Source organism: Trachurus japonicus, chromosome 13 (assembly GCF_045865225.1).
Source record: "Trachurus japonicus isolate A0001 chromosome 13, Traja_1.0".
NCBI lineage: Eukaryota > Metazoa > Chordata > Actinopteri > Carangiformes > Carangidae > Trachurus > Trachurus japonicus.
The window spans coordinates 28,119,180-28,145,955 of record NC_140919.1 but is presented as its reverse complement, the minus strand read 5'-3'; the positions used below and the strand labels follow the sequence as shown (position 1 = coordinate 28,145,955).

The 26,776-nt window shown below is 42.0% G+C and overlaps 1 protein-coding gene across 6 annotated transcripts in view; it reads left to right on the top strand.

The window, feature by feature from the left end:
- mark4b (MAP/microtubule affinity-regulating kinase 4b) overlaps positions 1 to 26,776 on the top strand; it is a 64,771-nt gene that overhangs the window by 29,191 nt on the left and 8,804 nt on the right. For 4 of the 6 annotated variants that reach the window (XM_085795737.1, XM_085795736.1, XM_085795739.1 and 1 more), the window contains exons 4-16: positions 8,247 to 8,295; positions 8,410 to 8,475; positions 9,260 to 9,330; positions 9,900 to 9,956; positions 10,367 to 10,603; positions 10,999 to 11,118; positions 11,495 to 11,594; positions 12,066 to 12,175; positions 13,527 to 13,719; positions 13,802 to 14,022; positions 14,602 to 14,705; positions 17,287 to 17,565; positions 19,015 to 19,097. In XM_085795737.1, coding sequence (XP_085651863.1) covers positions 8,247 to 8,295; positions 8,410 to 8,475; positions 9,260 to 9,330; positions 9,900 to 9,956; positions 10,367 to 10,603; positions 10,999 to 11,118; positions 11,495 to 11,594; positions 12,066 to 12,175; positions 13,527 to 13,719; positions 13,802 to 14,022; positions 14,602 to 14,705; positions 17,287 to 17,565; positions 19,015 to 19,097 — 1,690 coding nt within the window. The remainder of the gene's footprint in view (positions 1 to 8,246; positions 8,296 to 8,409; positions 8,476 to 9,259; positions 9,331 to 9,899; positions 9,957 to 10,366; positions 10,604 to 10,998; positions 11,119 to 11,494; positions 11,595 to 12,065; positions 12,176 to 13,526; positions 13,720 to 13,801; positions 14,023 to 14,601; positions 14,706 to 17,286; positions 17,566 to 19,014; positions 19,098 to 26,776) is intronic. The other 2 variants (XM_085795738.1, XM_085795740.1) reach the window with 1 other exon arrangement.

Below are 26,776 nucleotides of genomic sequence, written 5' to 3'. Positions count from 1 at the left end.
TGATATTGGATCCGTCATCAGTGAATCAAACGTCTGAGACACACACACACACACACACACACCGAGCTCAGTCTCGCCCCAAGCTTTGAATATCCCGCCCGCTCGATAACGATCAATCAAATTTGTTTTCCTCGTGCGGCAACTCGTTGAAACTCGTAGAAGGAGGGGCGACAAACAGGACAAACAAGCCATTTCTGAACACCTTTAAGATTATATTGCTATTCCTACTTTTCAGGCTCAACCAAAGCATTTTCAATTTACTCTTTTAACTGTTACAAAGTACAATTTAATAAGCTTCTCAAACACAATTGGACAACTTTTTTCAGACTTTATTAGACTTTATTTTATTTTTTTATTTAACTCAACACATTTTTCAAATGAGTGAAAGGTTGTGATATATCAAATCAATCTTTTAACAGGCTTTTGTTGTTTGATCAAATGTGAGAAAATGCAGAACAGTATTGTGGGATTTTCCCCTTTAACAGTTTTAGTCGATACCATCTCAAGTAACTCAATGATTTTTCTGTCGATCTCAGTTAACATCAATACCGTTACTTAAAACTGCTGAAAGCTTTTATTGTCTTATTTGTAGTTTTATTACCATCAGCTCAGCTGATTTCTGCGAAGTTTGTTCTCTGGATGAAAATATGAAATAGATGCTTCATGCGGTGGCACTGAAGAGAATTTATTCAACATTGATCAGTCCTCTGTCTTTCATGGAAGATCGATGTGTGTGCATTAATGTACAAAATGGAAATGCACATCATTTGCATTTTAATTTTCACAGCATGAATATTCAAAGCTGAAATACAAACACACAGTCTGTAGAGAAGTTCTCTGCCCCTCTACACACTCTGCTGCGCCTCACCCTGTGCTCTGTCGACCTCGTCTCTGTGCTGTAGCTTTATGCCCTATTTCTCTCTCTCTCTCTCTCTCTCTCTCTCTCTCCATTTTATTCTCTCTTTATCAACTCTTCATTCTCTTAACTGTATCTCTGTGTCCCACTTTCTCTCCTCCCTCCCCAGGCGTTGCGTTGCCGTAGTGGCTCTACTGTAATCACAGCTGTACTCTCCGCTGTCTGTGGCACTACAGGATGCCCGGCTGGGCTGCTAAAACTATTTCAGGGATGCACAGGGACTGTCAGGGTTGTTAGACTTTAAAAAAGAGTTCTTCATATATAGTGAAGTGCCACTGTACAAACTCCCTGCTTCACCCAAGTGCTGGGCTGCTCCAGTGCAGTGGGGAGTAAACCTTGCCAATGCAAATGTAAATTTTACAGCCGTCATATAGCATGAAACAGCAGATAGATTATATGGCAATGAAAATCAAACACATATATCTACCTAAATTGTACCAGTTACTTGTGGTAACATGCACATCTAGTAAAGTGTGGCTACAGTAAAAAAAAAAAAAGGATTTTGTCTTCTAATGTTGCACACACTAACTGAAGTGTTGGAAGAGATGCAGTTCTGCCAAAGTTGGAGAAATTATCCAAACTGAATTACAGTTACACCTTCTGTAAACAGTTTGCTCTTGACTATGATTTGCCCCTGGGTATTGCTTGTCTTGGAAAAGAGTGTATAATTGGTAACACTTTATTTTAAGGGGTCCTTGTTCCTGTGTTGGAGCAGAGTTTTTGCACCTGAACTTAGCAGAAGAGTTAGAAGGGTTTAACCTGTGTTTCGAGCCATGGAAAACCCGTCTGTCCTCTAAACTGTAGTCAAATCTCTTTGAAGGATTTTGTCAATGCCTCGCTAAAATGGCTGTAATGAAATGCTCTAAGGCTGTAACAGCAGCACACACAGAACCAAGTGGGCTTTCTTTGTGCTCTCTTCCCCCCTCGGGTGTGTGTTGTCGGATATTTTGCCAGGCTATGCAGGCCCCATCAAAGCTCGGTGTTACTTTGAGAACAGGAGAATTTTTGTAGGCACTCATGCAGTGTTGTGTGTATGTTCACACACAAGTAAAATGGATGTGTGTGTGTGTGCATGCCAGGCAGGGTTCGGGCCACCATCTAATGCTCTGAAGTGCGTTTTGTCCCTCACGCAGGCCCCCTCAGCCAGGAACTAAATTCCAGACAGGCAAACAAAAGGGGCGGCCGAGCTGGGATAGGGGTGGGGGGTGTGATGGGGTCTTGGCACAGAGGCAGGGACCCTGAGAAAGACAAGATACAGAGCAGAACCAAAGAGAACAGACAGTGTGTGTGTGTGTGTGTGTGTGTGTGTGTGTGTGTGTGTGTAGGCCTACATGAATGATAACCTCACAGCCTGACACGGTCTCTGCTCTTGCCTTTTGTATGCACGTGTAATGCCATTATCTGCATTGCTGTTGTCCCTGTGTGGGTGTCTGGGCATAATCATATTGTTGCTGCTGTAATGCATTGTTGTTATTGTGCCGGTGTGTAATGGGAATAATTACACAATAAAGGAACAAGAGGGCGGACAGCGAGAGAGCAGAAGGTTTTCCCACCACAAAAACAACAACAAGAGACGAGAAGTTCAATGCCCTGTGTTTATTCACCACTGCCTCCCTCTACCGCTCCTTGTTTACCCAGCATCTATAAAACTCCATATTATTTCCCCTAATGTAATCAAGCTGAGTCAGGCTGCTTATGATTGTGGCCGCGCTGCCAGCGAAATGAGACCAGAATTAAACTCCAGCTACTCTTCATTAATGATTCAGCTGCTCTCATCAACCGGCCCGGGAGCTCTAATTACTGCTGTACATTAAGGGAATGGATGCAGCGGGAGGAGGAGCTCATATAGTAGCTGTTTCATATGGATGACATAGAGGGTCAGCGCTCCCAGCAACAGGCAACAAAAGAAGAGACGGGGTCGAAAGTCTGTTCAAAAGTTCAACCACGACAAGCAACAGAGCAGAGGTGGATCCTTGAGTAATGCTGCTCATTAGAGACTGAGCGCGGGTCATTGCTGTCTAGACCTTTAGAGTAAGAACATGTGTTGAAGTGGCTGATGTACACATTAGAAATGACTCTGGCAGAAGAAGAGTTCTTCACTTCACTTATCATCCAGAAGGTTCAGAGAAGACTTTGTGAAATGTTATCAATAAAAACATTTCAGATTCTGATTCTGATCAATATTGGTCAATAATTTCATAGTGGAAATTGAAACCTGTTTGACTTATGTGTTAGTTAATGATTGAAGTTAACGATTGAACTTAAAAGTTGGTCATGCTGATGTTTCATTCTGATGTAATCTTAGTCATAGTATTATTTTGCATTTTGGTGCATGAATTGGTTCAGGATTGTATTTGATTGGTAGCAACACTGCAACACCAGCTGGTTGTGTAACACACACACACACACACACACACACACACACACATACATACATACATACAGGACTATAATCTACATACAGTATGTATATACACGCTCACACACATGGTGAACGGGTTGGCGGCTTTGATGTTGTGTCTGATGGCTGTAACTGTAATACACTGAGAGCTGGACTATTCTCATTCATAGCTAATAGACGCACACGCAAACAGAGGGTCATTGACAGGAGGTCGTCTGACGTGGGATCAGAGAAAGAGGCCTGTGTGTTCGTTTGTCCCTCTCATTCTGTCTTTCTTTGTCTTTCTCTCTCTTCCCCTTTTTCTTAGAATTGCTCTGTTCTTGTGATTGGCTGCGGCTGAGAAGTGGAAGTGTGTTTGTGTTTGTGTACAGTGCTGTGTGTAGTGTGTTCGCTGTGTGTTGTGTAGTACAGATGTGATGGCGCTGAGTATCTAAACATGGGAGCTAGACAAGCATTATCAATTCCTCATTTCTCTTTTTCGACATCTTTGTTTTCTTCAAGCTCTGTCTGTCGGTGAACTTGTTGTGTGTGAAGGAGAAGAGAAACACAGATTCAAGGCCTGCATAAACAGGTCAAAGGTCAAACAGACTGGCAGGCCAGACACATGAATCAGGGCCATGCGGTACCACTCAGAGAAAAGTGGAAAGAAAAACGCTGACAGTCGGTTAAGTCGCTTTGTGTAAATCCTGAGAAAGAGCTGTGACTGAACAGCAGATAAATGATTCCTGGCACACAGAGAAAAAAGACAGACAGGATGTTAACGCTCAGGAGTTAATAAATGCTGCCTGACAGGAGGAGGAGAAGCATTTTCTAAACCCGAGAGTTTCAGACACAATTGAATTAAGGCTGCCCACAATCCTGTAAAACACCAAAACTAATTTTGAGATGGGAGGAGCACACGTCACAGCCGCAGTGTGTCAATAGGTTTTATGTGTGTGTGTGTGTGTGTCTGTGTGTGCAGCTCTTGCCATGTGCTTGGCGGTCCATGACTTTCCACAGCGCCCTGGGGTGCAGGAGATTCAGGCCCAGGGATTAATACCTGGGTTGGCATGGCAATAGTGACGCGGGTTTATCACCATGTGAGGAGAAAAAAAAAGAAGTGATTTTTTTCTTCTCTTGTTCTGGAGAAAAGCTCCATTCAAACACGATGGAAGACGTGTGTGATGCTGTGGTTTATTTGTAGTGTTGTGGTGCTCAAGCCCGGTTGTCTTGTTTTGGAATCGACTACATTTTTACTCGGGTCTCGTCTCAGTGTCTCTGATTTTTTCTCTAGACCAGTGAAGACAGCTGCAGTGACGTCTAATGCAAATGTCACTCTCTAACCTTGGTTTATGTAATGTAATTCAATAACCTTAAGATGATTTAAATGGTATTTCTAAAGTATATGCTTGTGTAACCATCTGAAAAACTTGGTTGCACCAGTGTCGAACGTGGAAAAGACTTTAGCAGGTTGTGTGCTGCTGTGTTATTCTGTTCAATCCAAACGATTAGCATGTATAAAATTATCTTTTCTTTTTAGCTGAGGAATAATGTAAATATCAAGCTACATGATCATTATGAGCACTAATACAGAAAATGGTCTTGCATCGGTTTGGTCTCAGTCTTGGACCTGGTCTCGGCCCCCCTTTGGTCTTGGTCTTCATTCGGTCTGGACCCCTCAAAGTCTTGGTCTTGACCCGGTGGTCATGACCACAACACTACTGATTTGTCATCTTCAAAATGCGTCTTCCATTTCAATAAGAAACATTAACATTAGATAAGCATGATGATCCCAGTGACTCAACAGTTTCCTGTCCAGCTTCTGAACTTTCTGGTTCTTCGGCGTCTCCTTTTAGCCTCACTCTGTTTAGGAAACAATCCCCAGTTGTTACTTTTATTCCTAAATACTGTCCCAGTGAGCAGCGGTGACAGAGTGGACCAAGTCAGCAGGAAGAAGGAGTGAAAATGTGTGGGAGAGAGAGAAGGCTGAACGAGTCTGAGGGAGAGAGAGAGAGAGAGAGAGGGTAACGGGTGTGTAGGAGAGAGAGAGAGGTGAGGGAGGAGAGGCTTAGCAGATAATTCTTCTTAAAGCTTAGATGAACAGCTGATGCACCATGCACTTAATTCAATTACACACACTCCCAGTGGGCCTCCGTGAGTCTGTTTATGATGATGTGGCTTCCTGTTCTTAACACACGGGGCAGGAAAAGTAATGGAGATGAAGAAAAGAAACTAATGATTATAACACATTAACAACCAGGGTGCTTCACACTGTATGTGTGGAGGCAGCATTGATCTTCATATTAATCCACACCAGGGTTTTTTAAAATCTATTTTAAATTACAGACTGGATGTCAAATCACAGCAGCGGTGCTTCTCTCTCTCTTTTCCTCAGAGGAGTTCATTTCCTTAACATTAATAGATCATTACTAATAATTATTTTCATTAGCGATTAACCTGTCAGTTAATCAAGTCAAGTCCACGGTGAGGTCTTTAATTGGCGTGTTTTATCTGACCAACATCCCAGACACAATTTTACAATGATATGAAACAATACAAAAAAAAACAGACCTTCATCTGTATCTCTGTGTATTTTAAAGCGCTCAGATTCTCATCTTGGAATAAAACTTTACTTTGTGCGTGCAGTATGGCGAGGTTATGTGTGGGAGGACATCTGTTTTGCGGAGGCGAACCAAAACTGGTGTTTTTCCCTTGGGGTCAATTGCATATGAGGAATCCGTCTCTGATCATATCTGTGAAAACACACACAGGGCCTCGGGCGATGCAGGCGTTATGTCATTGTGGAAGTGTTCTTAGTTCACTCTGAGAAAGCAGATTCCTTGAACACGTGGGGCGCTCGGCAGCTGTCAAGTCAGAAACATGATGAATCTGAATCGATATGAATGTGAAGCAGGACGGATGTAGCTGCCTGGATGAATAGAATAAATGAAGATAAAAACAATATGTTAATTATAGGGGGAGTGGGATCATGCACTAGACATTCCTTCCTCCTTCCTCTTTGCATGCATGCATGCTTTATTTTGTTCCTTTTAGTATTAGCATATTTAGTGTTGATATAGAGTATTGACTTTGTGGGAAATAACACTCGCTGTCGACCAGAGAGTAAGATGAGAAGACTGATACCAGTCTGGTGTCTGTGCAATTAACATGAAGCTGCTGTGAGGAGGCGGTTTGCTTGGCTTAACACAAAGGCGTACAAGCCGGGTTAACTGTTTACCCTGTGTGTGTTTGTGCCAAGCTGCAGCTTTGCGTGAGCGTGATTGCCTCATCTACGTCTGCAAGACAAGACAGCAAATATATACATTTCAAAATATGTTCAATATCTGTTCCTTTTATCTATTATTGTCAGTTTATGTAATGATCACTGACTTATGTATGGATGATGGTCCCACTGATGAGCCTTCAGACAGTACGGCGGTGATGCGGCGATCAGTCAGCTCCTCGTCGAGCTGCAGAGGAACACAGGCACAAATAGAGAGCGCGATAAGGGAGGAGTGTGTTGCCCAGGGCAGCCGAGTGTCGGCAGCAAGAATGAAGGCATCGCTGCATTCCTCCTTTTCTATTCTTCTCTACTCTGCGTCTCTTCTCTGTTTCCACTTTTTTCATTTGTGCGTAATTTATTAATAAATGAAAGAAGTCGGCTCTGCTGCTGTGTTTTCCAGAGCGAGTAAATGACATCAACGCGGCTAAAACAAAACAAATACTAACACACATTTATTTTCACTGCCCCCACCCCTCCCTCTTCCTTGATTTCTGACTTTCTCATTGTCCCCTGTCTGTGCCCCTCATCTCCTGCACATTGTTAATGTGCCTCACACTCTATTTCTGTTTAAGTTTCCTGCTGACACACACACATGGCCTTTGTCACACACGTATATTTAGCTTCTTATATAATGCAGTACACATACACACCCTTCCTAGTGAAGTGGCATTTCCCCTCTGGGTTCAGAATGTCACACTTTGTCACTAATAACCAAACCAAAACAACTAATGATGGATGGATGGGCTGATTGCTTGTGTTTCGGAGGCTTGTCGCAGACTTTTCAAAACACGTGCATTAAAGGTTTTGAAGATTCAGGTAAAACTGATCTGAGATTTCAATTCCCTCTCAAAAATACACCTCAGCTTGCTTTAATTTGTATCTGGTGTTAAGAAACACCTTGAGAGCCACCGTCAGCATATTTCACAGCAACACATCTGGCCCCTCCACTCTCCATCTGTAGGCTTTTAAAATGGAGTTCACAGACAAATACATTACTTTAATTAGACAAACAGGGAGAGACACCGTCGGTCGGAGTAGCAGGATGAGGCAGCAGTCTGGAGCTGGGTGATGGATGGGGTGGGGGCCTGTGGAGGCGGGTGGAAGGGGAAGCACACCCAGGGGAGGAGGCCCTGCTGTCAGCCGAGCACCAGCGAGACACTCCCCTGGGTGGTCCAGAGGTGGTTGCAGAGATGAGTGTGTGTTTGGGGGGGTGGAAGGATGAAATGGATGAAAAGGACGGAGGTCTATATACCAGCTGTGTGAATCCACTGAGTGATGCATCTGATGAATGAGTGGAGATGAAGCTGGGAGGAACTCGAGCTCAGCACAAAAGGAAAGAGCTTAAAAACAGACTCGGATGTATTTTTAATTCACATAAATGCATTTTATTAGATCTCATATTCCCAAAAGCTCACAGGAAAATCTGTAACCACATGAAGCGAAGATAATGCTGCCGTTTATGTTTATGCTTCTGACATATTTCCAAGTCATAAATATTTCCTTTAAATGTGGTGTAGCACTGTTTTATTCTTTAATCATTATTATCCTTTGAAATTTAAAGATATGTATGAGTATTTCAAGCAACTTACCTGCATAGATCCATATGTAATATCACAATTAAGACAAGAATGATGGAATACTTTAATTTAATTCTTTTTTTTTCTCAGCTGTTTCGAGAGGTACGCATCATGAAAACTCTCAACCATCCCAACATAGGTGAGTTACACAAGAGAGTAATCATGGGTGTGTTTGATGTGGTGGCTATGTACTGTATGTATGTATACTGTGTGTGTGTGTTTCCATGCTAAGATCTCTCCCTCTGTGTTACAGTCCACTTGTTTGAGGTGATTGAAACGGACAAGACTCTTTACCTGGTTATGGAGTACGCTAGTGGAGGTGAGTGACATCAAGTATTGAATGCTGCCAACTCGATTCTTTATTTTGACCGACTACAGATCCTGTAGAGATGAACTGGGTTCAGTTCCGTCATGTTCATTCTCATTAGTGAGATCTATAGTCACTTTTCTTAATTGCTCCAGTATTTTCTCTCCTGTCTTTTTTTCTGTTCTTCTGTTCATCTCGCTGGTTGACATTGTTGACATGTTTCCCATGCACTCATCCTGATCTCATGATCTCTCTCTGCTGCTCTCTCTGTATGTTGTGTGAACTTAAGCTCAGTGCCTAATAAGGAGGTAACAGCTCACCAGCCGACATGCTGCTCTCTTTTACCTCCTAGGATCTCCAGAGCCAAATGTTGTCTGGAATGCACATACACACAAACACAAACGTTTAAAATATTTATTGAAAGTTTGCACACAAAATATTTGCAAGATGGAAATAGTTTCCTTTTCCAGATCTTCTGAAATCTGATTTAAGTGTGACATACGATACATGTGACACAAGCTGTCAGCTGAAAATTAATATTAAACCATGAAAAACAGGCATTTGAGGAGTCTACCTTTAAATCACATGACAATATACACAAACTTCACATACTGTTTCCATGCTTTACATCGTTTCTACATTTGCTCTCGTAATGCATGAAAAGAGATGTGTATGAGACTTTATTTTATACAGATTTTTCATACAGATGGAAGATAAATTGTTATATGGAACATCAGACTTGTAAACAAATTCCATGCCTGTCTGAACAGCAAGTCTTCAACCCTTTTCCCCCCAGGCGAAGTGTTCGACTACCTCGTGGCTCACGGCAGAATGAAGGAGAAAGAAGCCAGAGCCAAGTTCAGACAGGTCAGTAAAGCCCTCATGTCTGTTTGTTTGTCCCTTTGAGCCAGACAGACCAACAGACCAACAGCCTCTACTTTGAGCATCAGGTCATATAGGTATCAAGAAAATCTGTAGTCATATTAGGGTTGAAAACAAAGTATGAATAAAGTTAACTTGGATGCTGAGCAGCACTAATCAAACTGTGGGCTGAATAAGAAGAGTTTAAATTGATAGATGAATCATCACACTCAATAAAAGTTATAGGAGCTGAAGTCTGAGCTGTGTAAGAGTTCATGTGGCTCGTTGTTTAGTCACAGCTTTGCTTGTAACTGGGCCGTATGCACCTAAAACAGACCAGCACAGAAATTCAGTAAACTTTTCCACTGTGGTTCAGACCAAATAAAACAAATGGTCGGTGCGATCGCCCAGCAAGAAATCCACTCATCTGCCTTTTATTTGTAATGCTGGTACAGGAGGAGAGGCGTCTGTGAATGGAGCTCCCTGTTCAGCTGCCGTTCACATGATGTAAGCACAAACCTTAAATGTACTTATCTTCCCTTGTCTGACATCTGTTCCTCTTTCTTTCTCCTCAGATTGTGTCAGCGGTGCACTACTGTCATCAGAAGAACATTGTTCACCGAGACTTGAAGGTGATTACACAGTGTAATGAGAGAGAGAATGAAAAGCTTCCAGATACCCTCGTTAGATAAACAGATATCTGTGACGCTTACTGTATGTCTGGCTGCCCATATGACTTCTACACATATGAATAAATAGGATTGTAACAGACATTTACTTTAAAGCTGATATCTGTTTGTAGTACCAAGTGGTGACTGAAATGAAGTTAAAACCGAGAGCTGCTTCTTATTCAAATCAGCCATTGCAGTAGAAAACACGTCTTATACTTCCTGTATGAAAGCAGTGAGAGAAATTACAGGCTCCAGCTTTAAGTAGCAAATATGAAAATAACAGTCGTTTTCAGCATCTTTTCACTTACAGCCTGTGGTTATAGTTTTCCTGTATTTTGATGGATTTCACCGCCTCTGTTGTTTTTCTGCAGGCGGAGAACTTGCTACTAGACGCAGACTCGAACATCAAAATAGCCGACTTTGGCTTCAGTAATGAGTTCACTGCGGGCAGTAAACTGGACACGTTCTGCGGTTCTCCGCCCTACGCTGCCCCGGAGCTTTTCCAGGGGAAGAAGTACGACGGGCCAGAGGTGGACATCTGGAGCCTGGGTGTCATCCTGTACACTCTGGTCAGCGGGTCGTTGCCCTTTGATGGACAGAACCTGAAGGTGGGTGACGGGCAGGCAGGACCGCTTCAGTGTCATGTCAGGCCGAATGTGAAAAATAAATCATTATATCTATTTAAAACTGTTTAAACTCCTGTATGTGTCACAAAAGTGATTGTAATTAGTCTTTTAGTCTCATGGTCGTTTAGTATGTTCAAAATCAGTATAACGATAACAAGATTAGCAAAGAAGACGATAAAAACAGAATTGCTCAGGTTGGGTTTTTATGTAAATGTCATTGTAAAGTCAGGATTTAAATTAGCATATAATCTGCATCTTATCACTTTTATAACCACACAATCGTGTCTTGCAGTATTGCATAGAATTTAGTAATTATAATGTAACGACAGCGTGGCTCAAGCTGAAGCTCATGGCGTATGACTGTGTGTTGTGTTCAGGAGCTGCGGGAGCGTGTTTTAAGGGGGAAGTACCGCGTGCCCTTCTACATGTCCACAGACTGTGAGGGAATCCTGCGCCGCTTCCTGGTTCTCAACCCTGCCAAGCGCTGCTCGCTGGAGGTGAGCAGGAAACATAACAACAACAACATGACAACACCTTTACACACCATTAAATATTTAGCCGTACAATACACTCTGCTGAGTACAGCAGATAAAGAGAAAATGTCTAATTCATGTCTCATGTCTGTAGGTGATTGTATCTGTAGAAGGAAACAGTTGAACAAAGGTCCACACATTGATTTGTTGTTGAGATTTTTACAATAGTTAATAAATACATTAAAAGGAGAACCACTTTACATGGACAGGAAGTAAAATGTTGATGGTACCACTGCCAAAGAATGAAGGTTACACTTGGAGATACTGTATTACTGTTTAAATAAGAATTGCTGTATGTACTGCATTTGTCACAGTGTCTCTCCTTCTATTTCTTCTTCAGCAAATAATGAAAGATAAGTGGATCAATGTCGGCTATGATGGTGATGAGCTGAAGCCCCACACAGAGCCAGTGGAGGACTACAATGACACCGGTCGCATTGGTAAGAAACACACCTTGTATGAGTAAGTTATTTATGATCATAAAAAACACTGACCACTGCTGGGTTGTGTTGCATCTTATAATAACAGTTAAATTCAGTGAGGGATAACTGGGAACATCTGGTTTTGTTCAGCCCCTCAGGAAAAGCTTATACCAGAGTCAGCATTCTGGCGTTTTGTATCACTCAAAGTTTTGTTTACATGAATAATGTCCTTCAGGATGTCATCGTTTAACAACTAGAGGGGCTGAACTGAACCTACGTGTTGCTCCAGGCAGGTGGTGCTGCCATCGAGCTCTTTCTTGGCAGGTGTGAAATTCAGGCCCTGCACACGGATCAATAGCTAAAGGTTCACATCAAGGTCAAACCTTTCATAACTCCACAGAAGGTCGACCTGTGTGTGTTTCCTGCGTCACTCGTGACTCTGTGGAAATTGTGGAATGACTGCCTCTAATTTGATTGGTCTCATTGCAGATGTGATGGTTGGAATGGGCTTCGCCAGAGACGAGATCAGGGACTCTCTGGTCAGTCTGAAATACAACGAGGTCACCGCCACATACCTCCTGCTGGGACGTAAGAGTGAGGTAAATGTTGGTTTGTTTGTTTTCTCCTTATGTCATTGTGGAAAGTAGCTCAATTATATGGGTGTGGTTTTAGTTTTAACAGTTGTACAGCACTAAAGACTTTCTTTAACGGCAGAAATACTCATTTATAGGTTTGTGAGATTTGTGAGATCTGTTTCACCAGTCTGAAATATATGGTGGCCCTGAGAGTTCAATCCATCGCAGCTTAAGCAAACATCCTTATCAATTAAATAAAGGAAGTGTTTCCAGGAGACACAAAAAAGTGATGAAACTGACACACTTGCATGGATGTACTGTGTGCAGGTGTGATGAAATGTGATGTCATTAATACTGAAGATGAAGATTTGATGTTTTTTGTCTGTTTGCATGTGTTTTCTTTTTTTTTTAATACTTTATTTACAGTTTTTAACTTTACAAAACTGTACAAAACATAACACATTAAAGGAACAGTAACACATAAAAGAAAACAGAAGAAAAGAAAAAGAAAAAAGGGGCTGCCAGACATTTGTAAATGTACCTTTTACATAAATAGTCTTACAGAAAGAAAAACATAGTTGCAGTTGTTAAAGTAAAGCAAGTACCATGTGAAAGTTTAAGTCGGGTATCACACCTGACATTGGGTCAGGAAGGGTCCCCAAATTCTCTCGAATCTGTTCTGTTCATTGGGTTTGTGCAGGCGCAGTCTTTCCATTTGAATAACCGATAACATCTCGCTGAGCCAGTGAGCAAAGGTGGGAGGAGTGGTAGACTTCCAAGTTAAGAGAATAAGTTTCTTGGCCACCACCATCCCTAGGTGCAGAGCCACCTGAGTGTCATGCAGAAGATCAGAAGTCTCAGCCGAGCATCCAAGGATAGCCAGCTCATGGTTAGGCTGAATGGCTCTAGAGTAGGCTTTTGACAAATGTTCGAATATAGCTGACCAAAAATTGTGCGACTTAGGACAGAACCAGAAAAGATGCGCTAGTGAGCCCTCAGCAATATCACACTTATCACATACAGGGGACACAGATGGAAAAATACGATTTAGCTTTGTTTTGGAATAATGCAACCTGTGCAGCACCTTGTACTGAATTAACCTGTAACGTGAGTTAATAGAACAACAATGGACACGAGACAGTGCCTCCTCCCAAAGTTCTGCTGATATTTCAGAGTTCAAGTCTTTGGACCAGGCCGCATGTGTTTTCTTAAATTGCAGTGTGTTGAACTCTCATGACTTTAATTAATCCAGGATCTGGAAACCTGGTTCTGTTCAGGACTAAATGGTTTAGTAAACAACAGAACTTTTGCTTTTCTCGATTCATCCTGTCATTTTTGAAAATTTCTGTCTTGTGTTTGTGCGACCGTATCTCAGAATGATGGCAATGAGTCTCGGTCCGGCAGCAGCCTGAGTCTAGCTCGAGTCCGTCCCAGCGCCATCACCAACGGAACCAGCAAACACTCCACCTCCTCCTCCTCCTCCTCCGGTGCTCCTGCTTCCTCCTCTGGCCACAAGGCGCAGCGCAGTGCCTCGACATACCACCGCCAGAGAAGACACTCTGACTTCTGTAAGGCAGATTACAGAGATTAGCCACATCCTCGGGTTTAGCTTGATGGGATTGTTTTGACGGCTCCTCTCCCGTGTCTCAGGTGGTCCAGCGGTTCCAGGGTCAACGCACCCCAAAAGGAGTCCCAGTGGTGTAGGCGAAGGGGCGGGGCTTAAAGAGGAAAGGCTGTCCATCCGCAAGCCGAGCACCAATACCGTCGGCTCCCGTAGCATCCCGACCCCCTCCAGTCCCATGGTCAGCTCCGCTCACAACCCAAATAAGTCTGAGATACCTGACCGACGCAAGGAGGTCAACTCCACCACAGTGAGTGTTCTGTGGGCGCGATGAATCATCCAGTGTAACCAATCTGTCGCATTGAGTCCTTTATCAATACAACATGTGCAGATGGCAGAATCCTCACAGTCCTCCTAATCCCATTTCCTCAGATTACAGCACATGGAGGCCACACTGACACAGATGTTATAGAGACTGCAAACATTCACATCCTCCACAGATTAGAGAAAAGCTCAACAGTACAACATTCACAAAGCTACAGCTGAATAACAAACTGTAGATTCATCCAGCAAGGGGGAGGGGGTGTATGGAGATTATGGTTGTTCAGTTAAATTAAGTTTAGGAGGAGAGGGAGTGGGAGTTGACACTGTGAAGACAGAAGCCTGATTAACCTGAGATTAACTCTTATACGTTCTGCTGCCGACCATCTGAGGTCAAACAGCCAAGGCAGAGAAGTGTCTGTTTTCAAATCCTGACAAACAAATTGTAAGGCACATGAAGGCATCCTGAACATCTTTCCTGAATTTGAAGATATCATGATAAAAAAACATTTACCATTTACGTAATTGATTCATCACCAGCAGTAAGATTTCTGGTTCTTTCCCCCAGAACAACATCCCTGCTAGTGCCATGACTCGAAGGAACACGTATGTATGCACAGACCGGTCCAGCACTGACAGACATCCACTGCTGCAAAATGGAAAGGAAAACAGGTGAGAGGAGAATCAGTGTCTGTCTGTGTCATTGTTAATCTTGTCACTGTATATAATATGACATATGGAGCACACATGTATGTTTATTAGCATGATCAGAAGTTGGAGCATCATCATCGTCATAGTTTGTGCTGAAAGTCTCTATACACCAGAAGATCATGTTTCACTTTACTTGTGGACTGTGTGAATAGAAATCTGAATTAGTTTTAGGTTAGAGAAATTGTAATTGCTCAGTAAAAAAGCATCAGCAGATTGTATTATATGAAAACACAGGCTATTAATTAACTGGTTGGTTGTGTTGGCTGTTAAATGTCAGTGTAAAAACAACAGCAGAGCTGGACAATGTGAAAGATGTGAGAGATGTATTCATATTCATATTCATAGTAAACACTGGCAGTAGAGGTTTGGTTGGTTGGTTTATAAAGACGAGCTCCACACTTGTTCTCCATCTTCACTGCACAGAGAGAGTGTCTGACACAGGGTGTTTGTCTCACATACAGTTTGTCTCTTCAAGGGGGGATAAAGGGCTTAAACTGTGCATGAGTGGGTTCATCTCTCTGTGTGTTTATGTACCAGCTACACACTGTCTGTTGTTGTGACAGATGGTTGTCTGCTTGTCATTCCCAGAGCATGGTGAGCACTATCTCCTCCCTCTCCCTCTTTCTCTCTCTCTCCCTCCCTTCCTCTCTTCCTTTGGTCACTTTCTCACTTTCATCCTAGCTGGCCCATTTTCCATCCCTCTCTCTTATTCACTCTGTATTTTGTCGCCTCTCGAAGGAAAAGCCAGAGGGGACTGTCTGTGTGACCTCCGATAAAATGTCCCTCTACAGATTGTGTGTGTGTGTGTATGTGTGTGGATGGATGGGTGGGGGGGGGGGGTTAAATATAAGACTTCATGGAAAGGCAACAAAGAAAAACACGTATGAGGTTTTGTACAAATCATATTAAGTAAATTAACTGCACAAGAAATATCACCAGACTAGTGTTGATGATACCGTTTGGATTCACTCTTTTTTTTTTCTGGTTTGGCTCTCCTGTGAGCAGAGACACACCCAACACTTTTACATTGATTCAGCCATTACAATGAGCCATTGTTCTCTGCTGCAGCTCCATTTTCTGATTTAACAGGTGGTGCTGAGGGATGCAGGGATAGAGGGGAAAGAGAAAGTGGCAGCTATAACCAGAGAGTGATGATGGGATGAGGAAAAGAGAAAGTAGAAAAGGAGGAAGAGATGGGCGGGGTGAGGTCGGGGGGGGGGGGGGGGCTTAGCAGTAGTGAGCAGCAGGATGAAGTGAGGACTGGCATTGTGCCAGTGTAACCTCCACTTGCCTCAGAGGCCTTGTCAATGTGATGCCATGCCAGAGTGGTTGATGACACACACACACACACACACACACTCTGGTTCAACACATGTTGTTTGTGTAAAACATGCAGTGTACCAACACACACACATACTGTGTATACAAGACACAGAAAGATACGTCTCCTCATTTCAAGGTAGATACTGTAGATATTCAGGAATACGTATATCCATCTTTAGCTTTGGTTGATTTGATCACAAATCACTTCCCATCATCTTAACCCAGCCATTCAGGTTACAGTGACATGTATAATTTGACCATCATCATGCAGGGATGAGGAAAAACACTGTGACATCTTTAGTTTGTCTCACTGTTTCCATACTTTTCTTTCCCACTCTGAAACCGTTTCACTCTCTGATCCTCTCTCCACCATTTAACATCGAAGCCCTTCTACCACTCTGTGGTCGTCTCTACCTACTGCAGCTAGATCACAATGACATTAAATGATTTTGCTCTGCAACGGCTGCACTTCAACTTAACCCATCTAATGGTTCTGCCCCACTTGAACCCTGTGTGTGGGTGTTATCTGGAGCGTTATGAAAAGGAGCCTCGGGCCACCAGCCAGCCAGAGAGTCAGGGGTGGAGAGGTGTGTGTGCGTGTGTGTGCACACGTGTGCGTGTGTGCGGAGGTGTCACAAAGTATGAGTGTTGGATAAAGAGAACAAAATGGGATGAGAGGTAGGGGGCATGTAGATACTGTAGATGAGAGAGAGAGAGAGCATTTTGACTAAGGTTTTCTAATATTGGAAGAGAAATTATGGTTCTGACATTTCCTGTCTGTAAGGTGTTTATGCTGCCTGGAAAAAATAATAAAATAAACTAGTTTTAAGACTAAATAATAATAGGGATTTCAATGCCATTGTAATCATAAAATCAAGACACAATTATCCGCCGTGTTCTGTCAGATCTGTCAGAACTGTAAAATAAGTGTGGAAGTGAAAAGACAACAGAAATCATTTGTACGTCTAAAACTGACAAAAAAAATCTGAATCATCTTTGCTGACTCATGTAGCACAGACGAGTTATTGGGTCAACAATCCTGTCATCCATCATTAAGGGATAATGAGGCATAATGAATCAGCAGTGGATTATGTAACAGGATATATTTAAGGCAGAATTGTCTATAATTTTATGCATATGTGATTCTTAGGCAGCATTTACCAATTGAAATGATTTTTTACCAACTATTATCTCTTGATTTTCCTTTTCCTCCCTCCAGTACCTTATCCCACCGCCTTCCCCCCGCCTCGCCCTCCACCCACAGCATCGCCGGTGCCTCCGGTGCCTCCTCTTCGTCCTCCACGCCCTCCTCCCGCCTCTCCAGAGGCTCCACGGTGAGGAGCACTTTCCACGGAGGGCAGATCAGAGACCGTCGGCCTCCATCCCACGCTCCCCCGGCTTCCCCGACACCGTCCCACGATGCCAGCCCGTTGCCCCATGCCAGGACCCGGGCCACGAGCAACCTGCTGAGCAAACTCACCTCCAAGTTGACCCGCAGGTAAGGGGAGAAGCTGGGAGAGTGAGAAGTGGGAAGTTTGTATATGGCCTCAACTGTTAAGAACAAAAATAAATTAGATTTGTTTCTCCTAGAGGGGACATAAGTAGGAACAGGAAGAGAGTCAATGTGTTGTTCTAAGAAATAAATCATCCCAGTGTGGTGACGTGACAGCAGACTGTATGTTTAAAGGCTTGTAACTGGACAGTGTAGCTCTTTTGCTGTAAACGTGTACATGAAGGTCATTTAGCTAACCTTGCTGCCTCTCACCGTCTCTCCTTTAACAAGTACTAACCTACCAGCCTTCCTTCTCTAATAATACAGCTTCTCAGAGGGCGTCAGGCCTCGTCCTTCTGAGTCTCAGACCTGGGTCTAATAGTTCAGAGTTCAAACGTTTTTCTCACCGTTTGTTTTTCTGACTTAAATTAGACATCTTGTGTGCGTGTGTTTGTTTTTTCTCCAGTCCCACACCTGCCAACAGCTGTAGGATTTCCTCCCATTACCACCTGCATCCTACAGCATTTGCCTTTGAAAATCTCTCTGCGCCTTCCTCCTGGGAGGATAAAGGCTCTTTTGAAATAGTAAATAACAATGTAAGACGCATTCGAAGCCCTTTTTAAAGATTAGAAAACAAAACCACTAAACGTACTTACAGTGGGGAAAATAAGTATTTGATCCCCTGATGTTTTTTGCCCATATTTCACTTAATCAAATGTAAATTAATTTATAACCTTAATATGATGATAATATTTCTGGATTTTTTTATTGTTAAAACTTACAAAATCACCAGGGGATCAAATACTTATTTTCTCCACTGTATATTGTGTCCTTCTGATACAAACTAGTGATGCTGCTGGTTGGTTTTTAGGCTCAGATTTAGGTATGTTTTTCCATCTTGTCCCCCTTTTATTCTAATAGTATTTAAAGGCAACAAATATGGCCACCTCTAATGTCCCTCTCTCTTAACCAGTCACCCGTCATCATCTATGCTGCAGGACAGTTTGTTTAGTTTAGTTTAGGTAGTATTAGTATTGTTCAGATCCAGTTATGAGTCACTACTCTGACGAACCTATTGGACCCAGGTCTGCTGATCAGGCGGACTCACTCTTTGTCTTTCACAGTCAGTTCTTCTTGGCTGCTTATTGTTGCTTTATCTGTTTGTTTGTTTGATTGTTTGGTTCGAGTTTAACGAGTTTTGCTTTTCCTTGCCAGTCACCTGCCAGTCGTTTTCCCCTTCTCTCTCCTCGACTACAGTACACACAGTTTGATTTGTACTTCTCTGCCTTCTCCCCGTGCTTCTCACTGTCTGTCTGTCATCTCTATGTTGTGCCCCCCTCCCCCTCCTCACTTCTCTTTCATTCAATGTCTGACTCTCTGCTGTTATTTTTCCTTTTTTTCCATTCCTCCCATACTCTCTTCATCTCCTTTTCTTCTTCCTCTCTCTGCTCCTAGGGTCACTCTTGACCCTACTAAACGTCAGAGCTCAAACAAGTCCATGTCGGGCTGCACACTCCCACAGGGGACAAAAACAGTTAGTAAGTCTTCCTTTCCCATGTTTTCTGGCTGCTTCTGTCTGTCTGTCTGTCTCTCTGCCTGCCTGCCAGTGCACTGTCATCCCCTCCACCGTGTCTGTGGCAGGTTTAGTTATACAAACATGTATCCGAGGTGAAGCTACTTTACAGGCAGGAATTTAATCAGTGGTTGAGTTTAATTCAGCCTGCAGGTTTCTGGCCTCAGGAAAACTGAGCAATGAAGTGGAAAACTTTGTTTCTCTGGACACACAGAGTCAAGTCAAAGGATGTTCTTCTGTAGATATATGTTCCATTAAGAAGAGACTCAGACTTAGAAAACCATGATCACCATATTAATAGATGCAGTTTTCTATCACAGTAGATTTCAGTTTCCTGGAGGTTAAATTTAGAAACTGTTTATAGATAGACAAACCTGATTCTGGATAATCCAGTGAAGAAGATACAGTTCACTTTATCATATTGATACAGAGTTGTTACGAATTCCAATATGGCCTCAAATCAGTCCAATCACAGTTACCCATGTAGGTTGAACGGGTTATGTCGGTGTAATTAAGAGTCTTCTAATGGTGGAAAGTTATTCTATGTCCGGTAGTTTTATTTGTAGTTGGTGTAGTATTTTGATAAGACTTACATTCAGGATCCTGAGAAGTCCAAACAGGTTCTCCAGACTAACTTTTTTTACCAGGAGCATAGTGGCCCCTGACTGACTCGTAAATCGACTTGCGAAGCAAATATTCACATTTCCTTTACATTCATGATCCTCACACACAATGGCCTGTCACCTGGAATGACAGGTACCAGATATTTTCAGTCACCCCTTCTACATTTTACCCATGTTAAAAAAACCCCCAGCAAATTTACTGGTTGCACATGCGCAAGTAGATGACAAATTTACTTGCACACACTCAAATTTTGGGGCAAAAAGCCCCCATTTAGGGGTAGTCTGAAGCCCTGAGTTGAAAGCATGCATCTGATTTAGACTCATTTTAATTCTTACTAAAAAAAAAAAAGAAAGAAAAGTCTATATAAGTGTCGCTGAATTTACACAGTTTGTTTCTTCCTCTAGAGCAGCCTTATCTCTAAACATCATGTTTGTGTTACTAGACCTCTGACCAGCAGTTGCTTGCCTGAATGTGTGTGTGTGTGTGTGTGTGTGTGTGTGTGTGTGTGTGTGTGTGTGTGTGTGTGTGTGTGTGTGTTCTTGTACATACTACATTGTGAGGACCGGCGAGAGTTTTTAACCAACACTGTGAGGACACTTTTGGGATGTGAGGACATTTTGGCCGGTCCTCACTTTGTCAAGCTTTAAATTAGCTCTAAATGCTATAAATAAGCTCCCCTCTGTTTTTCACAGAGGGTCCTCAGTTTGATAGTAAGTTAAGAATTTTTCGCCAGAATTTCACACACTTTTTGCTCTCTGCTCCGCCTACTGGTGAAATTTGGTACTGCACCCAAATATTCACCAAACGCTTAGGCATATAGGACTAATCTCCTGCTGCTGTACTAAGACATTACTAGAAATCATGTTTGTTTTGTTTTGCATGGCCATGTGATTTTTGAAAAATTGTTTTAATTAATTCAATGGATAATATATTGAATTTGTTGCTATGACAATATTTTTCATGTGATTTGTTTAAATTTAAAAGGATTAACATTTAAAATGTTATTATTATTATTATTATTATTAATAATAATAATAATTATAATAATAATAAGCAAATTAAGGCTAAGTGCTGTCCAAAACCCACTGTCATATTTGTGAAACTTTTATTGTCGTTTAGACTTCATTTTTACATGGTCCAGATCCAAAACTACTCTACTTAGACAAGACAGATCATTAGTTACATTACTAGATCATGACAGAGCTGGAGACTACCAATTTTAGTTATATAAAACCTTTATTCTATTTATGAAAATGCAATAAAGAGACATTTTGCTGTTTTTCTTTTTCCACGTCTAGACCATTCATGTTCCGAAATAGTGAAAGCTTTTTTTCTAGTTTTATAGTTCAGTAAGAAACATTTTTCTGTTTGACACGTAGACCACGTTGGACCAGGTCCATATCCAAAATCACCATACAGAGGCAACTAGTAATAGGTACTAGATTAAATACTGTCTTTTTGGACAAATCATCTTCTTGCATGAGCACTACTGGTCTATGTGGTCTACATCTGGGGGAAAAGAAAAACAATTAAAATGTCTTTTTTTTTTCATTATCATAAATTAAAGCACAGTGGTGGTGAGGCATTTCCTTACTTTTACAATGTATGGCGTGCCATCACAACAGATGAGCAACAATGAGAGGACCACTGTTTGTTACCATACAGTTTCCCCTCTACATCAGAGGCTGTGGACCAGAAGCCATCCTCATGTCATCCATGACTCTACTGCTGCATGCGGAAACTAATGACTTTTTTTTTTAAAGAGGGCAGTTATGGCTCATTATAGTTAGGCCTATCTTCCAGTCGCCTTTTAAAGCAGATATCAGGTGAATGTTTTTGTTAATATAAGTCCTAAATAGTCCTATTTTCTGTCAGCATCACTTCCATAGAGTGTTTGGTCTCTCCGTCACTCTGCTCTGCTGTAAACCAGGAGAAAACTTTCCTAGTAGGATACAAGTGTTATCCAATGAGGAGAGAGAACTGCATGAAGGGCTGTGTGTGCAGCCAAGGGATGCGCATGAATGTGGTGACGTAGGGACGAGGACCAAATAGATGCCTGACGAGGGCGGGGGCTGCTAACACATGGTGCGTTCAAGGAAACTCGTAACTTGTGTTTTTCTTCCTGTGAAGTCATACCAGTTCGATCTGGTACGAGTTCACGGGTCGGATGTTACGAGTGGCCGTTATAGTGACTTTCACAGCAACAGGACGGTAAAAACACGAGCTACGGGGTTGGAACGCTACAAAGTCGTACAAAGCTGTAAACTTACGGTTTCAAAAGCCTGGAACGCAGCATTAGACAAAACCACCGGATCGCTGATATCTGTTTTAATATGTGAAGTGGTCTGACTTCAGGAAAATGTTGATAATTCACGGTTTTATAATGATTATTCATTTTAATAGTTTTGGCTGATACAAAGACATGACATGGCCATAAATATGTGGCAAGGAAAATTTGATATTTTATCTTTTTTCAATCATTACCTAGTTGAGTACTATATTCTTTATTTATTAATATAATATAAATACTTAAAGATTCCCTAAACCAAAAATCGTCTTTTTAAAATAATTAACATGTCAATTTAGTGTATGGGCTCTGCTACAAGGCATTTCAGGAGCAAAATTGCTAATCCACGCAATAACTGAGCATTTTAGACTTGAAAATGCAGTTTTAGTACCAGAGTCTGAAAAAAACTGAATTCAATTTTTCAAATTGGAGTCCGTTTTCGTGCGTCACGAAACTATAGCAACCAATCCCGTTGATTTCCCCCCCATCTCATTATATAAATTACCCACAGGGTGTAAAGCTGGAGTAACGTACGTTAAACAGCGATGACGGCGACGTTGCTCTGTGCTCGGTGAGGGAGCGGTTTAAGGACGGTGGATACCAGCCTGTTACCAGTAGCTCCGAGACTGTGGGCGTGGCCTCTGGATGCGAGCACCTAAAGAACTTTATAATTCACAGCAAGCGGCGGCTCAGGAGCTCATGCGCTGTTTGTTGTAGTAATTCACCGCGATAGCGGCACTTCACTTCCTACATAACAGCTGGATGCACCACAAAATTATGTGTGGCAGCGGTGGCAATGTGGTAATGTCGCGACTTATAATCTGTAGACTTGGGTTCGAATCCTGTGATCCATTTTCTTTCTCTGTCTTTAACTTCATTCACTTTTCGGTTTTACATTCAAATTTGCATTTTAATACAAAGACTCCCCAGAGGAAACCAAGCTTGCACTTGAAACCTGACGTGAGCTTCGTGTTTTCAAATCACCTGTCTGTCTTCCTTGCCCCTGACGCATTGACGCGGGGTGGGGGGGGGGGGGCAGCCAATGTGCTCGCGGCAGCGCCGCTGCTCGTTGAATACAGCTGTAATAACGTGATTTCAGGTCCTGAAACTTTTGTAATATCTCTGGAAAAAGTCACTAGATTTGTCGCTAGTCGCTTTTTACAAAAGATGTCGCCAAGAGGGTTTGGAAAGTCGCCAGTTGGCAACACTGCGCGCACCGCCGTTACCTAGCAACCCTGACCAAGCAAATCATGCATATTAATAAGATGTGAATTTTTTCAATGAGGGAGAAATATGGACGTGTTGTTAGTGTCTTTGGAGATTTATTTTAAACAACTTTTTTTTATCAAAAAATAGTCATAGCAGAGCATTTTTACACATTTTTTTACATGCACATCATGCCCATGACAATGGGACTTGAGCTTTCATTAGTTTTCACAGCACAAACAACATGATTTAAAGTCAACAGTGAACATTACGGCCCTTTTCCTGTATGTCATTCCCCCCTCTCTGCTCTCCCATTTCCTTTCACACTCTGAAACTGTCCTATCAAATAAAGGGTATGAAAAGCCAAAAATACTGTATATAGGCTACTTAAAAAAAAAAAGACAGACGACAGTCGCCATGGTGGGGATCGGCCACATAATAGGTGCCAGGGGTCTGCTGCACTTGACTCGTCTTGAAACACAAACCAAGGAGTCCGATGGGACAGTGTGTATGTTGTGTGTCCTTGAGAGGAACAAGAACGACAAACACACGGTGACCTTTGACACGTCTGAGGGTCGCACGGAACTCCACACAGTTGATGGGCCTCACTTCTGATACACAAACTCAAATGTCTGCCTCCTAATCTTAAAGCGTTAGTGAAATTATTTGGTGTAGATTTGAATCAGCTGTTCTAAACCCTCTCACGCCTTCTCTATTTCCCACTTGCGCTGGTTGGAGGGACGGAGGTGGGAAAGAGGAGGATTTGCAGTAGGGTGCGTGGTGGACGAAAATTGCAAAGTGTGCCTAAACACGACAGAGACTGGGAGAGAGCTACGAAATTAGAGCCCTTAATGTGAAAAAGAAAATATATCTAAAGGCATAAAAAGTGATGCACTTTTTTTTTATTTAGACTTTATCCAGTTTAAAGGAATTGTGTGAAAATATGTTTGTGTTTTATGGTCAAACGTCTTCAGTAAGGCAAAATACTGAAAGGGGTTAACAGGGTTTTAGTGAGGTGCTGGAGAAGCAGAAGCAGGACTGGGGCTCTGCTAATTAACGACCCATCAACTCAGCAGCCAGAGCACTCTGTGCAAGGTGAAGAGTTCACCGGCTGAGTGACACTGGCTGCCTCTCACCTGTTAAAGAGACAGATGGAGAAATTTAAAAGACTGCAATTTCAATTATATAAAAACAATGATGGAGGGATCATATTAATTCAAAGGACTATGAAATTTTTGATTTTGGAAATTTTTCAGGAAATGTAAAGTATTGATGCATTTTCTTCCTCCATCTGATTCAAATTTACCATCCTAATACAGCTCCTGAAGAACGGTTCAGCTAGAGAGATGGCTGAGGTCTAATTTTCTTAGATTCTAAGAGTTATATGCTTAGAGTGCAAGGAGGAGGAAAATCAATATACAGATCATCTTTACAGTTTATGGAGAACTGTACAGGACAGATAACTATCCCCTCAAGATTTTCCTCCTCAATAACACAAAATTTTATTTACTCTGGGAATTCTATTTGAGACTTTTGCTGAAAGTATATCAGACAGACAGAATAGTGAACTCAAACAGTATGTCACAAAAGAACATCAGAGAAAGTTACAGATACCGGAATTAACTTTAATCAGAGGTTTATCATATCATGTAGCTCGTGTTATGGTGGTGGAGCACTACAAGTGGGTCCACAGTCTCCAAGAGATAATAACAGACTGAGATCTGGAAAGTCTGTAGCTACAGAGTTAATTCATGTTATTTTTTCATATTTATTAAAATCAATATGATGCAAAGCTAGTTAAGACAGATAACAGTCAGTCTTGGCTATGCTGCTGCGACACTGCTGCTGCCCTGCTGGGACCCTTACTGCTTCTTCATGTTACTGCTGTTGCCCCTCACTACCCATGAGGTTTTGCAAACCCACCACCTCCCCAGCATCCACCTGTGGGCTCTGTCTCTATGATTTCCTGCGAGGCCCTGCTTTCATTCCTGTAATGTCTGTCAAAGTAGATCATTATTCAGGGAATGAATATCTGAGACAGAGCCTGTTGCCTGCTCATTGTTATTAATTTTCTAATTTTGGAGTTGCCTGACTGAATTGTACAATTTTAATATGTTTCTCCACTCATTTGTTCATTTCCTCAATAAATAAATCAAGAGGTTAAATCAATATTGACATAAATTTAATCTGAATTTTTTAATTAGGTGTCCCCTTGAGTTATGTGAAACTCTGATGCTCTTTATATGTCAAAGAGACCATGAAGTCACTTCACCGCAGTGAAAGTGTTCATCAAAATAAAACTTTAAATTCTGGGGCGATAGCTCTGTGTGCTCATTCCAATTTAATTTCCACATCATCTTTGATTGCCAGTTTTGTAAGCAGGGTTTCCACCGAATCAACTGCCTTTTTTTTTTTTTTTTTACACACCGCAACATATGGTTCACGTCATAACTTCATATTTGGCCATTTCAAGCTTCCATAGTCCATAGTTCACTTGTTTGTTTGATAGTTCAAGACTTTTGGTTAAGTAGCCATGGATAGCTACCCCGCCGTCATTGCGGCCATCGCCGGCCATCGCTGGCCAAGTGTGTTCTGTTTCCTCATGATAACAAGATAAATCTTATTTTAAGAAGAAAAGTTTTGTTATCCTGAGAGAGCAATATGCACACATCTTGTCACCTTTGATTTTAGGGAATTTCCATCTGTCATTTGAAGGGTTAAAATCCTGTTTATGATGATGGAGATTATTTTATGATCAAGACTGAATGTGGGAAAAAAAAATATAAAAAAAATACACTCATTATATTTTTATTCATATTTATGAATATGTACACAAAATGTATATGAGGGTTTTTTGAGAATGCACTTGTTGGAACTGTGAAAATATGTTCAGGTGTTAGGGTCAGCCTTCATCAGAAAGGCAGAGCAGTAACAGAGTTGTTGAGAGCTGCTGGAGAAGCAGAAGCTGGGGCCTCTGCTAATTAATGGCCCATCAACAGCAGCCAATCAGAGCGCAAGGTGAAAAGTTCAAATCGGTCCTCACTTGATTGGGTTAAAAAACTTTTTTCCAGAAACTTTGTTTTTCCCACAATCTGAACGAATGTATAGTTTGTTGGTTCCCCCTAGTGTTCAGACATATGTTTCCTGTGTTGACATGAGGTCTTGAAATTGCCGGGTCCTAACTTTGCAGGAAATTCACTCGGTCCTCACTATGCAGCAAGTACAAGAATGTGTGTGTGTGTGTGTTGTGTGTGTGTGTGTGTGTGTGTGTGTGTGTGTGTGTGTGTGTGTGTGTGTTGTGTGTGTGAGTGTGTGTGTGTGTGTGTGTGTGTGTGTGTGTGTGTGTGTGTGTGTGTGTGTGTGTGTGTGTGTGTGTGTGTGTCTGTGTCTGTGTGTGTGTCTGTGTGTGTCTGTGTGTCTGTGTGTGTCTGGACGACTTGTGTCTCTGCTGGCTGGGCTTCATGCTGTAGCACTCATTAGAGGCTGTAGGTGGCACAGCACCATCACCTGCTTCCAACAAAGTCCAT